This window comes from Ambystoma mexicanum, chromosome 1q (genome assembly GCF_040938575.1).
Source record: "Ambystoma mexicanum isolate Mex_15411 chromosome 1q, UKY_AmexF1_1, whole genome shotgun sequence".
Taxonomy (NCBI): domain Eukaryota; kingdom Metazoa; phylum Chordata; class Amphibia; order Caudata; family Ambystomatidae; genus Ambystoma; species Ambystoma mexicanum.
Genome location: NC_090922.1, coordinates 754,286,470 through 754,301,552, shown reverse-complemented (window position 1 = coordinate 754,301,552; position 15,083 = coordinate 754,286,470). Strand labels below are relative to the sequence as shown.

Here is a 15,083-nt window from a genome sequence, read left to right as displayed (position 1 = left end):
TGCTCTATTGCACCTGTTTAACAGTACACAGTTCTGATCCAGTGAGACCCAGCTAGGTCCCTCCATATTCAGGTTGTGCTCCAGCAAAAAGGGGGCAGTTCTCATTGAATGACAGGCTATGTCGGGCAAAATCTGTGAAATAACGAATAACTTCACTCCAAGCCATAATGGAAAAATGCTTAACTTTTTGCAACAAAATATCACAGCTAAACTCTTCAAAAGAAGCCCTATCTCTCTGTGCTTATGTCAGTTTCAGTGGACCCTTGCCTTGGACAAATTTCTGTGTATGAGAAATTGCCTAGGGCTACAAATAATGTTTAGAATCTAGATGTAAGAGAAAACCGCATTGTGAAGTGACAGCAAAGGAAAATCAACCTTGTGTAAAATGGTGCTTTTTACAAACAAGGAAATGCCTGTTTAAAAGTATTAATTGAATTAAGGCCCTGGCCTTGCACAGAAAGGTGAGGGGGGTTTGTTTTAAAATATATGTAGGATATTTAATTCCAACAGTTTTGCTTTCTGGTTCAACAAAGAAAAAATAAATACATAAATACATTTGCTGAAGCCACAGAACAGGTTTTTTCCTGGCCTGGCTTCAAATGAGTTTGCTTCTTGGGAACAGCGTGTGCCTCCCTTCAAGTGGACCAGCCCCCGGGGCATATGAATAGGCAAGGGTGGTGGATCTTGCACCCTTGTCAGACTCTGTGGCAGTGCTCCAGCCTAGTACAATGGATTTCTGGGACACATATGATCTGACTTTTTAGCAGCACCTCCCCTCAACTCAAACTGGGGAGCTTAAAAGGCAAATTCATTGCAGCATTGGACTCAGGCTGGCTAAAGCCTGACATTTGACTGGGGATTGGGAAGTATGCTCTTATTTGGAAGACAATCCTGGCCCATTTGGGGCAAAAGACTCTTCTGAATTAATAAACGTTACGACTTTCATTTCTGCAACCAGAAAACTCAGTAATACGACAGTTTAACAGTTTAAATGTAATTTTGTTGGCATTAAAACAAGACATTCTGGCTTTCCCTTGCATGTCGGCGACGCAAATGGTAGAAAAATGTAAATCATGGGAAAGTATTCATGGTATAACTTTGAAATTTAATGCAAACATGCTTGTGATATTAGGTACACGTATCTAAAACTGTAGAATTTTAGGTGAAGCGGTTCCCACTAGAAATGGCGAAAGATTATTAGAATGGTGAAACGATATCGTACAAATGTGGGAATTGGAATGACATGTTCAGTGTAAAATCAGGAATCGGCCTATGTGATTTTCAAAAGTGCTATAACTGTAAAAATGTGCAATTTATGTCATAAATTAATTTGGCTAAAATAACTGTGGGAGGGCCATGTACCTTGTAAATTCACCCCATAAAATGGATGTCATGTCCCTGAAGTCCAACCAGCTGACAGGAAGGCGATAACAATAACCTGTGACCAATCCAGTTGTTAGAGGCATGTCAAGCCAAAGGTCTGCCCCCATAGTAAATCCTGTGCTGTAACCCACCTTATAAAAGGTGGAATCTCACAGAGACAAAGGACAATCTTTTCTGAATTTTCCAGCTCCTGTGAATCCAGATATTCCATATTCATCTTGCAAGGTTCCAGATTCCACTGCCATGCCATAGCATAACTGACCCTATCCAGGTCGGACCATTCATCCAGTAAAACACCACTAAAATATCCCAACAACTCAGGGAGAAATGGGAAAGGGGGGTGAATCCTTCTTGGGATTATCCAGTGCTGCCTGCTTGCCCTGGTACCTGCTTTATCCAGCTGAGGTGCCGCTGTGCCGTACCAGACCTTTGCCCAGCTGTTTTCTTCTAGGAGAGCACGCCACTGTGACCAGTGACCAGATATTGCCTCGCTGTCCAGAAACTCAGTCCGCTGTCCGAAATACCCCATTCAAGTGCTTGTTGTGAGTATTTCCATTCCCCAACAACCACAAACTACATCCTTTTCTCTGTTACCTTGTAATAGGTCCAATCCCATAGAAATCCCCTAACTGCCTGAGCAGAAATCCTTAAAATTGTCAGAATCCTTTGTGCATCATGCCCTTGATTACCAAGTCTCAGTGCCATTCTTCTACTCATTTCTGTCCTGGTGTAAGTCCTTAGTACTATTTTGATTAAATAAATGACTTCTTCCTAAAAGAGGCACACAGTGTGAAAGGGTTAAAACTGCAGCTTAACCGTTCTGTTAACGGGTGGCATTTCTCTTTTCTAGCCAATAAAATCTTATTTAAGTGAAACTTGTCCTTTCCTTCCCAAACTGATTTTCTCTGTCATTTGCTGTTATTTTTAAAACCGAATTTCCTTTGCCATTGAGAATCTCATCCTGTCAGTAATTTAGTCACTCTTTCACTTTCATATTATCCCTGTGATGTGCATCTGTCACTCAGCATAAAAAACGCATTCTGATTTTGTGTATTCAACCCGTTTTTCAAACCATTTTGACATTTAATGTTTAAAAATTGGTGACAAGGCAGACGCTCTGTTGCCAGTCAAATGTTCCTGCATTAGCTTCTCCTCCAAACACACGTTTTCATGACTTCATCAATCTTCAGGGAGGCTGTGTTTCTTTGCTTTTCAGGCGTGTCTTCATTTCCTTTTCCGGTGTGGCAAGTTAATTGACTCTAAGGATTCTGGTACTTGTATTTTTTGCACTTATTTTTTCTTGCAGTTGGCTGGAAACAACTCCCTCCATAGACCAAATGTTCCCCTTGATGTGGGGAGGGGGAAAGCCATGGTTGTTTACTGCCTAGTATACCCGGCTCCTTGCTACCCACCCAAAATCTGGGTAATAGGGGTTTGAGGGAATATTGCTGGGGGAAATCTTAACTGGGGTGCTATCTACCCGAGAAGTAATAATGCTCTCATTCACTTGTGCTTTGTTTATGTTATATTAGAAGGTCAAACTAAGTGTATTGCATCAATTTACCTTGTTATTATCACCCTATTGGCGATTGCTGCACAGTCGATCCATGAGAAGGAGAACCGCAGGCTTGCCCTTATCCATTGTTTCCAGTAGTTGATTCTTTAGGACTAGCAAGGCTGACTCTGTACCATGACGTGGATGGAAGCGAGATTGCCTTTTCCCCAGAATGTTGTGTGATTCTAAGTAGGACTGGATTTGCAGATATGTTCCTTTATCCAAAATTTTTAACAAAAAAGGCACGTTGGTGATTGTCCTATAGTTGTTAGGGGAGTCCGGATCGAGGGTTGTTTTTTTAGCAGCGGTCACACCCATGATTCCTTGAGGGAGGAAGGGACGATGCCAGAAACAAATGAGGCGTTGGTGAAAACTGTGATATATGGAGCTAAGGACTCCCCACAGTCTTTGATGAGGTTGGCTGGCCAGATGTAACCCGCGCATAGGGAAGGCTTAATATGCCTTATGATCAATAGGACTTCGGATTCGGTTGTATCTTTGTAGCAAAGAGCTTTGGGTTTTTATTCAGCAGGATGCCTCCTGGTACTGGGACAGTGGCTGAAGGCATGGTGTCGGGAGAAGTGGGCTTTAGCAGGGCGTTTAAGTGGACCTTAATATTTTCCTGAACAGTGCTCATTTTGCCTAGCATGGCATGTTGAATGTTGTTACACCACGCCTTATCTTTCACTGTTTTCTGTGTAGAGGTGGGAGTTGTGACAAGTTCTTTGAAGATGGCAAATAACTCTTTAGACTGCGATTTTGCATTGTCAATTCTGAAGTTGTATGAGGAGGCTTTAGCCACCGAGTTGGCCTTTTTGTATTGTTTGGCAATTGTTTTATAAGCATCTTGTGTGGCTTGCGAAGGGCAGAATTGCCATTTGGTGAGCGCTGCACTTTTAAGGGTTCTTGTGTCAAGTAGCTGTTGAGTAAACCATGAATTGGCGTGTTTGATGGTCTTAGCTTTTTTCTTCTGCAATTGTATCGTTGTAGAGCTCTACAAGCACTGTGTTTTTTTTAGAACGGAGGTTTAAGTGCTGAGGATTCTATGTAGGGCTAAACATTGTCTTTAGTGAGTAGTTGTTTAGATAATAAGGTGTTTGTGGATGGTCAGAGATGTGTTAAAACATACAGCAACTCCAAAGGATGGTTCAAGGGTGTTTTTCTCTTTATTGAAAGCAGGCCTTTTGGCCATCCCTCTCTCCGTCGTCTTGATGTTTCAGTTTCCCCCCTGACCCAGGAGTCTGTAACCCCACTTTTGTATATACCAACTGTTAACCCCTAACCTCCACTGTCTAAGTTTTCATTTGAGTAAGGGGCTACAGGCAACATTGACTTCTCCTTCCTAACTGGCCCTGCTCTATCTGTTGGTTAGTCTTCAAAGGGTTTGGAGTTTAGGCCTTCAGACACTTGGCCCCCCTGACTTCTTCCTCTCATAACTTAATGTTCCTAACCCGTTCTTTGATGGCTTTTCTCCACACCCTACTCTGTTCAATTCCTACAACCTTCTCCTCTACCTATATCTTCCTATTCTGTGCTGCTGATGTCTTGCACTCCTTTAACCACATTCCTCCACCCATGTTACCACTGCCTCCTCACTACCACTCCACCTCAACATTACTGTCACTCCACCACCACACTCTTACTCTATTCCTCCACACTTCAACTCCTTCCTCCACACCAATACTACTTCCCCCTCCAACACCACTACAACTACTGCCACACTACTTTCACTCACCCCCACCCTCTTCCTGATTTCACTCTCACAACATCTTCACATTCACTCCCTCCAATAAACTCACTTGCTAATCTCAAATGCACATTCATAATGCAGTACCCATGCACTCACCAACCAGTACCTCACCTACACTACAATACTCCCCCATGCCTTGGTCTATGATCCTTCCTCCTGCTGGTCTTTTGGTCTGCCACCTTCATCTCATCTGATCTCTCACGAGTATCCCACAATGCCCTGCTTCCTGAGGTCTCTTACCATGTCCTTATCCTCTGGTTGGATGTCTGGCTATAAACAATCTGGCTCTGTCTTTCCCACCTGGGAGGTGTTACATACATCAGCTGTAGATGCAGCTGAACAGCAATGGCTCTCTGTTTTGTACAGAGTCCAAGTTAATGTTGATGGGGGTTCAGGGGCTAGCCTGACCTCCCCAAGGTAAATACAGTATGTGTGGGTGCTTGGCATCCTATTTATAGTCCCTGATACTCTAGGGTTTCTATGTCATTCCTGATCCAGCTTGCTTCAGTGCTGTGAAGCCGTGCGTGGTAGGTCAGGCAGCCTCTCTCTCCTTTGGTTTGCCAGTTCACCTCTGCATGGCATAAGGCCTGAAGCGCTGCTTGGTTCTGCTCCTGCTGTCGCTTTCTCGAGCCAACTGCTGTGCATACTGGCTGCTGTGTACTTTAGCAAGCTCTCATTTTACGTGTTCCAACCGTGTGGTTCTTTCCAGTGAAACATGCTTCCATGTTACCTATACTTATTGTCTAGTTGACCCCAGTAAGGATGCTTTTAAAGTTGAACCTACTGATTTTGCAGGTTTATACTGTAAGATAATCGTATTATCAAGCGCTTCATGCTGAATTCCTACTACTTCTAATCTATCTTGCAACTATGCGCTCTTGTACACCTGTTTGTGCATCCTCACGCACTTTCTCTCTCTGAGCCATTAATTATTGGTTTATATTTCTAAATGTCCTCCCTGACAATGTGTGCCATGAGTCTTCCTGGACATTAGCAATAGATACATTTTTTAACAGCAATAATAAAAATGCATCAAAGAAAACAAGAATGGATGAGCCTCTCCCAAATGACATGGGGCATGTCTGGCATGTTGAGAGAAAGCAGCACCAAGGCATCAGCCATGCCACCTGCAAAGCTCAAATCAATTGGAGGAGGGAGGCATTGTCACGGTTCTGTTGTCTTTATGGAATGGTGATCCCAAGGGGTGTGGCTAAAGTTATAAACCATTAATCCATGTGCTCATGTAGGGATCAGCATTTGCAGGTACTGACTGGACCCCCACCCGCTGTCATGGTTACCTTTTTTCTGGTAGAGAACTGGAGAAGATATGTAGAACCAGGGCCTAAGAGGCCAAGATGCTGCTTTGCAGGTGGAGGCGGCTAAGCGTTCACAGGCTTGTGGGGAAAGGCACAGGTGTGTGACACTATTGTATCATTTAAGCAAAGAGCTTGGGTCTGTGTCAAGGAATGTTCAACCTGGAAACATGGAAGCTTAACACAACGAAGAAACATAAATGAAATATCACAATATTCCAAGACGGAACATCTGATGCAGGCTGCTTTCATTTGCGTATCAGGTCCCTCAGTGAGTACTACGTCAAAGTAACAGGGTCCCAGAAAACTGCTATTCACTTTGCACCTGCCACCCATTCTCAGACCTGTACTTGATGATCTGTGTCGCTGGTTAGCAATCCTGCTGCTTTCTATGAATCCGGCCGGATATTTGTATACTAAACAGCCTCCCTGCCATTCCGAAACTTGAGGCAAACCAGCTCCGGAAGCACCTCAAGACCTTCCTCTTTGCTTCTGCCTTTGCTCTTCCTCTCCCTTGCTGATCTGCCTGCTTCAGCTCTGTGCACCTGGCTACCCTCTGATTTCGGGCTCAGGTCCCTGCCCACCCAGCCACACACCCGCACTGCCTCCTGGCACCCTTGTACTTGGGTCTGTATCTGTAACCCTACAGTCCCCTTACCCGCACTTATCAGACACCCTTTGTCTGCGCTTTAAACCTTGCACTTGCCACCATGCTAGCTGCACTACCAGTGTTGTTGTTTGTATCCCCTGCTCAGCACTTTCCACCTCTCCCCTATCGCTTGCACGTTCCCCTTTCCTCTCCCCTGCACTTGCGCGTTCTCAATGTCACTGGGCCTAGCAAGATCGTTGTTTTTGTCCTCCCTTGTTCCCCGCCCTTGCCTTGCTGCGCTCTGAAACACGTGTGTAGAAACATGATACAAATCATATAATAACATGGACCCAGGTGACCACTACCTCAACTGGCTGGTGGTTTAATCTCTCCTGCTTATTCCTCTTCTTTTTCCCAAGCTGATCTTGACTTTGATGCAGGTTAGCCTAGCACACAGTATGTGTTTCATGTGCTGTATTTCTCTCGGTTGTGCTGGGGAACCATAGAGTAATTGTAAGTGTGTTCATTTACAGGTCTCTTGTGGGTCAACGCTCCGTTCTCATCTCTCCACTCTTCTCCATCACCATTCCCTTAGTACCTCCTGCAGCTGGTGTACCTTTACACCACTGAAACAGGTAGCGATGGTGGATTAGTTATCGTCACAGCTGCTGTTTGACATTCACAAATATGAGCCTCAGAACCCAACAGGTACGGCTCCAGTATGGGAGTTAAGCTTGGTGGAAGTAGGGCCTTGGTGTGACAGTGTGGAAGCAGGCTTTGCAGTCGCGGGTCAATAACCTGCTCCCTTTTATTAATGAAATCGGTTTACTTGTGAAATGTCATTTTTCACAGTTGCCCAAATGACGATGCACACTGCCTCGCTAAAGACAATAAAGCGAAGATCTGAGAGTTAAGATGTTGTTTTCTGGTGCTACTTGCAGTTTTGCTTTTATCATGCTATGATATGATATGTCATGATTTGATATTTATAACGTGCCTGTACGCAAGTATCATCCAGTAAGTAACTCTCCCACCTTTTATCCATAAATGCAATATCTAAACTGTGTTTTGTTTTTATAAGTGGGTGATCTATGAGAAAGCACAGTCTTGTGGGAGTCGGTATTTGAATTATATAGGAGAGGACTCAGTGTGGGCAGAAGGGACCTCTACAAGCAGTACATTTGGTTTCTGTATATGCTTTCTTTTCTATTTTTACTTTACAGATTCAGCCTTCTAGCCGCTGAGCTGTTCTGGAGCACCGCCTACACCTTAACTGTGGAGTTTTTGCACAGTGTATCACCTACTCTGTCTGCATAGAAGTCAGATAAGTCTTGGAGCTGAAAGGATGGACTGGAAAGGGAAGGCAACTTTTGGATGCTCTGGCAGGAAAGTCGGGCCTTGGGCAGGGATGGCTCAACTGGAGAAGGTAGGGTTTTAGCTGTAGCAGGTTCCCTTGTCAAAGTTCATGCTGAGTGCCACTGAGGATCTAGGAATACTAGAGGGAAGCGAGTTTCATTGACCTAACAGCACATCTAAAAGAGATTAATGTGTCTGGTCTCTAGTGGAAGGATATTCATTCAATTGTTTCATATATTTCAGCAATGACCACTTGTTTAATGTGCAACGTTTGGGTAGGAATGTATTTGTGCTGTAGGGAATGCATTTCAATATCGTATTCTGATGTTGGAGTTTTGTTTTTTGTTTGAAATATGGATGTAAATGTGCTTTGTGTTTTAACTGCTTATTGCTTTCAAATACACGTTTCATCCATGTTGTTTGTGACTTGGATCCAGGAAGTAGCAGTCCTTGCTTCCCATTTTTGCACTTGCAAAAGAAACGGCAGCTCAACCCCACTGAAAGAGCAGTTTTATTTTTAGTTCACTGAGGGAAGATAGCTGCACAAAGCATGGCATGGACTTTCAGGGTTATTCAAGGTCTCTATATTGGTGAGAAGTTTTCACTTGCTGGGATTGGGCACCACTTTGTGACAGGGCCATGGCCACAGCCCTATCAGTGGAGGGAGGGAGAGCCAGACACATGCCCCGTTACAGTGCCTGAGAGCTGGACCCCCTCTAAGCCCCTCCTTACTTGGAAATGTAGCCACAGCACTGCCAAAGGAGACCCCCGCTGGGACAGCAGCAACATTGCAACCAAAGCTACAGTGGGTTACCAGAAGAATGCTGTGGGTTGTGGCCAACGTAATACCACTGGTGGAGCCAACGCTGGAGGATGCGACTGCACTGCAACAAGCTGTAAGGCATCAAGGGATGCCAAAGGCAGCACAACACCGTCTGTGAGATGACGGGACACTGTAGGGGCTCCCAGGGCTGATGCAGCATAATAGAGAAGCGGAACCTGCGCAGGGAAAACGATCCACACTAAACCACCAGGAAATATTGTTAAAGCACTCCAGCAAGGCTACTTAAGTATATTTCAAACATCGACTAAACCACCAGGGATTGCCTTTTACAATAAAAGGACTAAGGGGAGGTCTAAAGGAAGAGCCCTGCAAACTTTGGCAGATTCTATGACAGAACTGCATGAAGAGGGGGCGTTGCTTATAAGCCCTTTTAAGCTCTTGTGAAACGTCCTAAACCCTTCCCCTGTCACATCCCTGGAGTCAAGCAAGCCTATTGGATAGGGTAAGTATCCAATCATGGGATGAGTTGGGGTATTTAAGGAAGTGTATGCGAGGTATGCAGTGCGTGTTAGTTGGGTGAGAGAAGTGAGAGTGACACCGGGTGAAGGAAGGCACCATCCAAACCTCTCTATAGCACTAAGTGAGATAGGTTAGAGAAAGTTAAAAGAAATTCCCCCGGATTTAGTCATCCATCATCTTAGAGAAACCACAAACAAAATAAGTAGGACAACACACCTATGTTAACTGTGGCCAGTACTAACATACTGTTACAAATGCCTGGACCAGGGGGGAAGGGAAGGCCATGGAAGTCAAGATAGATGTGGATGGCCCTAGAACCAATTCCCCAAGAACCTGCTTAGTCCTGGGAATCCCTGTCCCAAACCATTTGCAAAGACCCAATTAACACCATACGATGTGCTACCATATTGAGCATGGCTATTTGTGGTGGAGATCCCATCACAAATGTCTCTAGATAATGGGGGTCATTACGACCCAGGCGATAAGGGGTTAACGGTGCTGGTAAAGGTGCCGGAGCCATCACCCCATTACTGCCTCATTACGAGCCTGCTCACGGGAACCCGCTAAGGACGTCTGGTTAGACTAGACGTCCTTAGCGGGTTCCGCGAGCAGACCAGGGTGCTAACAACGGGCCCGTTATTAACAGGCCCTTAGTTAGCACCCTCCATATTCCCAATGAACCCTATGGGGGCTCGAACGGGAATGGGGATGTGCTGGGGTCGGCTTCCCTGAATGGGGAAATACCGGGCCCACCAAGGTCGGAATAGCCTGGTAATTCCCCATTCAGGGAACTCGGACCCGGTACCCGATTAGGGGGTAGCCATGCCACTTATAGCGGCATGGTTACCCCCTACCTCATAATGACCCCCAATATATTTTTTCACAGGTTTATTTGTGCTCCCACATCATTTTAAAAGAATAACTGGAGAACTCCAGCTAAGGCGGCATTCCCTTGTTGCGGATTTGTGAATGAATGACTCTGAGTGCAGTAAAAGAAGACTGCAAATCAGGCCCCTTTAGAATGTGTTGTTCGCACATGTTGCAGGTGCTTCAATGGCGCTCGGCCTCTTAAAATCATGTTTCAAAGAGAGCTTTGCTGTGATGAATCACAAACCTATTTCCCTGCATTGAATATCTCAAAGATATTCTGCATAACTACATTCCTTTTCAAATGAATAGGGGCACTTTTCAACGGTACATATGTAAATGCTGTCATTTAAAATATAGTTACACTTTTCAAATGGTCCTCTTTTTTAAAAGAAACCTTTACTATACCCGATTCAATATACGATCCAAAAGAAGGAGCAACATTTGGAACATTGCATGACCCCGCAGCATCTTTGCTAAGATGCTGCACTTATGGAAGGTTACAGGTATGTACAATGTTTTCTTATAAACACTGCAGATTGTATTGCTGCAATGTAGGTTTCTGGTTCACACTGCAGCAATTAGGAGAAATTGCTAAGTCTCATGTAATCACTTCACCATGGCAGACAAACAGATGCAGTGCAATTCCCTTAATTGTAGTGGACATCTCAAGGCTCTGGCTGTCCATGACATTAGCATTTGGTTGGACTTTGCAAGGTTGTGGATAGCAACAGCCTCAGAAGTTCATAGTAAATGACCGGGGTTGTTGATTAGGCTGTCCCAAAGTTGTATGGGTAGCTGCGCAATAGGATGTCTCTGAGGCTTTCAATATGGTGTGGTAGAGGCTGACAGGAAAGCTGTCCACAGCTGTAGTGGTAACTATTATAAAGGATGTGTGTGATTCTGTCACTAAGCTGTGGCATATTTGCATATGATGATGTGAAAAGGGTGTGAACTGTAGTCCTTTAGCTGTAATTAAGGCTTCAAATTGAGATTGTGTGCGTGTTTGACAGCTTCACTACAGCTCCTGCACAGCCCCTGCACAGATATGCTAAAGATACATCACACAATTGAAAATGAATCGCTGCACAGCTAAAACACAGCTCAAATTCTGTGACTATGCATCATTCATCACCGCTAATTTGAAACCTTCAACATTTTGACAAGGTCCCCCTTTCCAACCCATTATTTTTGCACTCATCAGTCCCTTACCTTGAAATGAAATGTTACCCCTTCTCACCTCTGCTCTCTTACCATGTGTTCCTGTCATCATTTCATTTTACCACAATTGATTCATACGGTCCTGCACCAGAAAAAAAATGTTTACACAGCCTTATGGTTGTATTGCTACCCCTTATATACTCAGTTACACTTAGAGTTTCCACAATGAATTAAGCCGAAATAGGGGTTCACCCTCTTAACTTTATGAAATACTTCTGCACTAATATCTCCTGAATTTCCAAAATTATTGATGATCTCAGCACTTGGATTTACATTGGCAGCTTTATTTCAGACGTTTAATATTATAACAAGGTTCTGGCTGGTCTTAGGTGTTTGTGTAAAGGATTCAACAATACGATTAATCTGCACCTCCAAAATTAACTTGTATTCTTTTACCGAGCAACTGCACTATACACACCAGGACATATCCTTTCCAAATCAAAGCATGCTAGTATAGCTTTTTACTGTAGCTTCCACAAAAAGAACCATTCATACTTCATCATCATTTCCTTAGAACTTAGTATTCCCATTACCCTTTCCAGTGTTTCACGAGGCACATTTGCAATTTCCAGACCTGAAGATTCTAAATGGACAAAGGATTAGGAATGGTCCAGTTGCAATATTTCCTTGGTCGACTAATGTTCCAAGCATTCTCTTTATTGCTTTTATTTGGGGAAGTAGGGACATGGGGGTGGGGGTGCATAGGAGATATTGAAAGGCATGAAAAATACACAGTCAGGAAATGGATGGTCCATTTTGTGACATGCTAACCTGAAAGTCAATGTGTTCATTGAAGCCAAACAAAGGAGAATGTGCACATCCCCAGGCATGTCTCCAGAAGTAAATAAGCTTGGCAGCATCAATCAATATAGGTATAACAAAGAACATAGGAACAATTATCGGTTTTTATCTTTGGAATCAATCCAATGAAGTACCTGTTAGTTGCCCCAAACCTCTGTGTACTGAAAATACCTTACTGTCTAAAGGATTAGTAAAAGAAAAGCTCTTGGCACTGCTACATGGGCATGGAATTTGTGGTGGCAGTCAATTTATCAATGTCCTCACTTCTGTTTTCCTCTATGAACATGCTTCATGCATGGTTGTTTCAGTACTACAGTACGTGCCTATGTGACAAATGCTTAATGTGCTGAGGTGGTATGGGAGATATGAAGTCTTTGATTTGAGCATATGTGCAGTTCGTTACAGGTTGTTCATAATGCTCTCATATTCTCTTGCTACTAGCTCTCAATATTTGCAGATAACGCTCTGCAACAGTCAAGGAAGTCATTCCTAAGTAACAGATAACTTGGCCATCAGGTAAAGCTGGTTTAGAACTTGGTAAAGCAGACACCACATTGGGTACCAAACCATTTGTCCTCATATATATTAACTTGACTACGAAGGAATTCCACCTTTTCCAGATAAAATAATGAATGTTTTCTGTGGTGAAAACCGAAGATTATCCTGTACAGTTTCAGGCAAGCTGAATCGACAGCCTAGGCACCAGTTTGCTGTGGTTAATTATAAACCTAAGCTCAAAGCAAGCACGCTATGATCACCCTTTAACTTATCCCATAGCAATCCACATGCACATTCTGATGAGCTCAGACACAGCAGCATCTATAATTTCAAATGGATAACGTTAAAGCACAGGCAACATTTTTTTTTCCAAGACCATTGCTTCATTAGACAGATTTTTATATAAAAATAGGTTAGTTTAGATATCGCTTAACGTTTCAATGTTCTCTATATACTATTCTCTTTATAACCAAATTGCAAACTCAGATTTGACATCTTGAAAGTCATTGTAAGTAAAAGAGCGGGATCGCCGCCTTGGGGTTGACCAGCCGGCAGGAGAGCCCCTCATCAGATGTAAGTAAATGTCCGATTTCAGGAAGCGTGGATAGCTGTCCTTCTCCATGAGTCTGTAAATTGTTGCTTGTGCTGAATCGAAACTAAAAAGAGTGGGTTGAAGAATATTCTTACTGGTGAGTTGCTTGGTGTTGAAGTCTAGATTGACCTGTGGAGAGAAAAAACTGGTGTTTTAGAACACCCTGCAACTTATGATGGTCAAAGACGAGCAGGAGAAGAAAAATAGCAGTGGAAAAAGTAACATCAAACATCATGCTTTATTACTGATTATCTCAGAGGAGAAAATACCACTTCAGAATTATGTGTTCTCTCCTGTGGTGTATAATGTATCATGGTAGTACTAGGAAACAAACATCAAATGAAGACTTTGAGCATTTGTGGCACCAGAGAGGGATCAATAAACCATCACTGTCCTTTTAATATTCAAGAAAATGACATTACAGTGTGTTGCATGAATTTATCTTCCAATATTTCTGGTCATTAATCTTTCATTTGGCAAGGAACCTTTTGGATAAAAACTACCCAAACTTAAGTTGAAAACATCTGCACACAATATCAACCACTGTGTGCTGTTAGCAATTCTGATTGAAATGTCTGGCCATTGAAGTTGCAGTCAAGTTGTTTTTGAGATATGAGAGACTCATGAGTTTTCATGGCATTTAATGTTAGACTAAAGTCTTGCTTCGGCTGGGACTCATGTTTGATGGCTAGCCTTGAGTATGACAGGTCAGCCAGATACACTCAACATGTGTGAGGGATTCAGTGAGCAAATCAGAACCCCAGAATCTCTAGGGAATTTCAGTGGCCATGTAAATGGACCAACTCAGGACTCTTTCTTGTTCTCAGGGAGGAATATGAATAATTTACATGAGGAGAGAGCAGGAGAGATTGTACTGTAAATATCGATAGTATTTTTAGTTTCTTTTTCCCCTTTTGATAGCATGTTGTCAAAATATGTTTTCTTTTGTTTTAGTTTTGCTTGTTTTGGGGATTTTATTAAGGATTTACTACCCTTTTTTAAACCATTGTGAAAAAACATTGGGCCTCATTCTGAGTATAGTGGTAATTCAGCAGTAAATCTGTCGAATTACCAGAATTACCACCACATTTGGTTACCATTACAGCCACTTGGTCACGTGGGTTTACCACGGGAGTACAGGTGTTGTTTTAGAGATGTTAATACCCATTTGTGGAGTGCACAACACTCTGTGGGGATTTTGGCGGAATAACTGCGAGTGCTAATTCCGACCATGATAATTTCGCCAATTTCTGGTGTTGAATGAACATAATTCAGTTTCTGCCAAAATCTGTGGCTGTAACAGAATTGCAGCTACTTTCTTTTTTACTGCTCCACCAAACTCGAGTGAGTTCATTTGTGATTGTGTGTTTGAAGACCGTTATCGTTCCTCCTGCAGCACACGAAATAAGTAATACATCCTTCATGATAGCCTATGTAATACCATTTGAGCAATTTCCAGCAACCTTCTTCCTTCTGCCAAGAAAACAGGGACACCTCCGTGAAACCAATTTTACAAACCAATTGTAAACCTTTGTCATTTTTTTTTAAAGCCGTTACTTCAAATTTCTGCCTTCCCCCCAAAAATAAATTTCAAAAAGAAACAAAGAAATCATCTTTGTTAGAAACCTTTGTGAAAGCCTTTGTGATGCTTCCTGTGTGTTTTTTTTTTCCTTTCAATCGATTTCTCTTAACTGTGTTCCTGCTACTGACAAATGAATGACAGAAGGAAACCCTTTGTCAAACTTTTGTAGGAAACCACGTGAACATATTTGTGAACCCTTTGTGAAAACCTTTTATCACCCATTGGGATTTTAAATCCTTTGCTTTGACAATCCTTCTTCCACTGAACAAAAAA

The 15,083-nt window shown here is 43.0% G+C and overlaps 1 protein-coding gene across 3 annotated transcripts in view; it reads right to left on the bottom strand.

Moving 5' to 3' along the window:
- Positions 1–11,600: 11,600 nt before the first annotated feature.
- The window catches only part of RGS18 (regulator of G protein signaling 18), a 726,926-nt gene continuing 723,443 nt past the window's right edge, over positions 11,601–15,083 (bottom strand). For 2 of the 3 annotated variants that reach the window (XM_069641341.1, XM_069641343.1), the window contains one exon: positions 11,601–13,357. In XM_069641341.1, coding sequence (XP_069497442.1) covers positions 13,100–13,357 — 258 coding nt within the window. In that variant the 3' untranslated portion in view covers positions 11,601–13,099. The remainder of the gene's footprint in view (positions 13,358–15,083) is intronic. The other variant, XM_069641342.1, reaches the window with a different exon arrangement.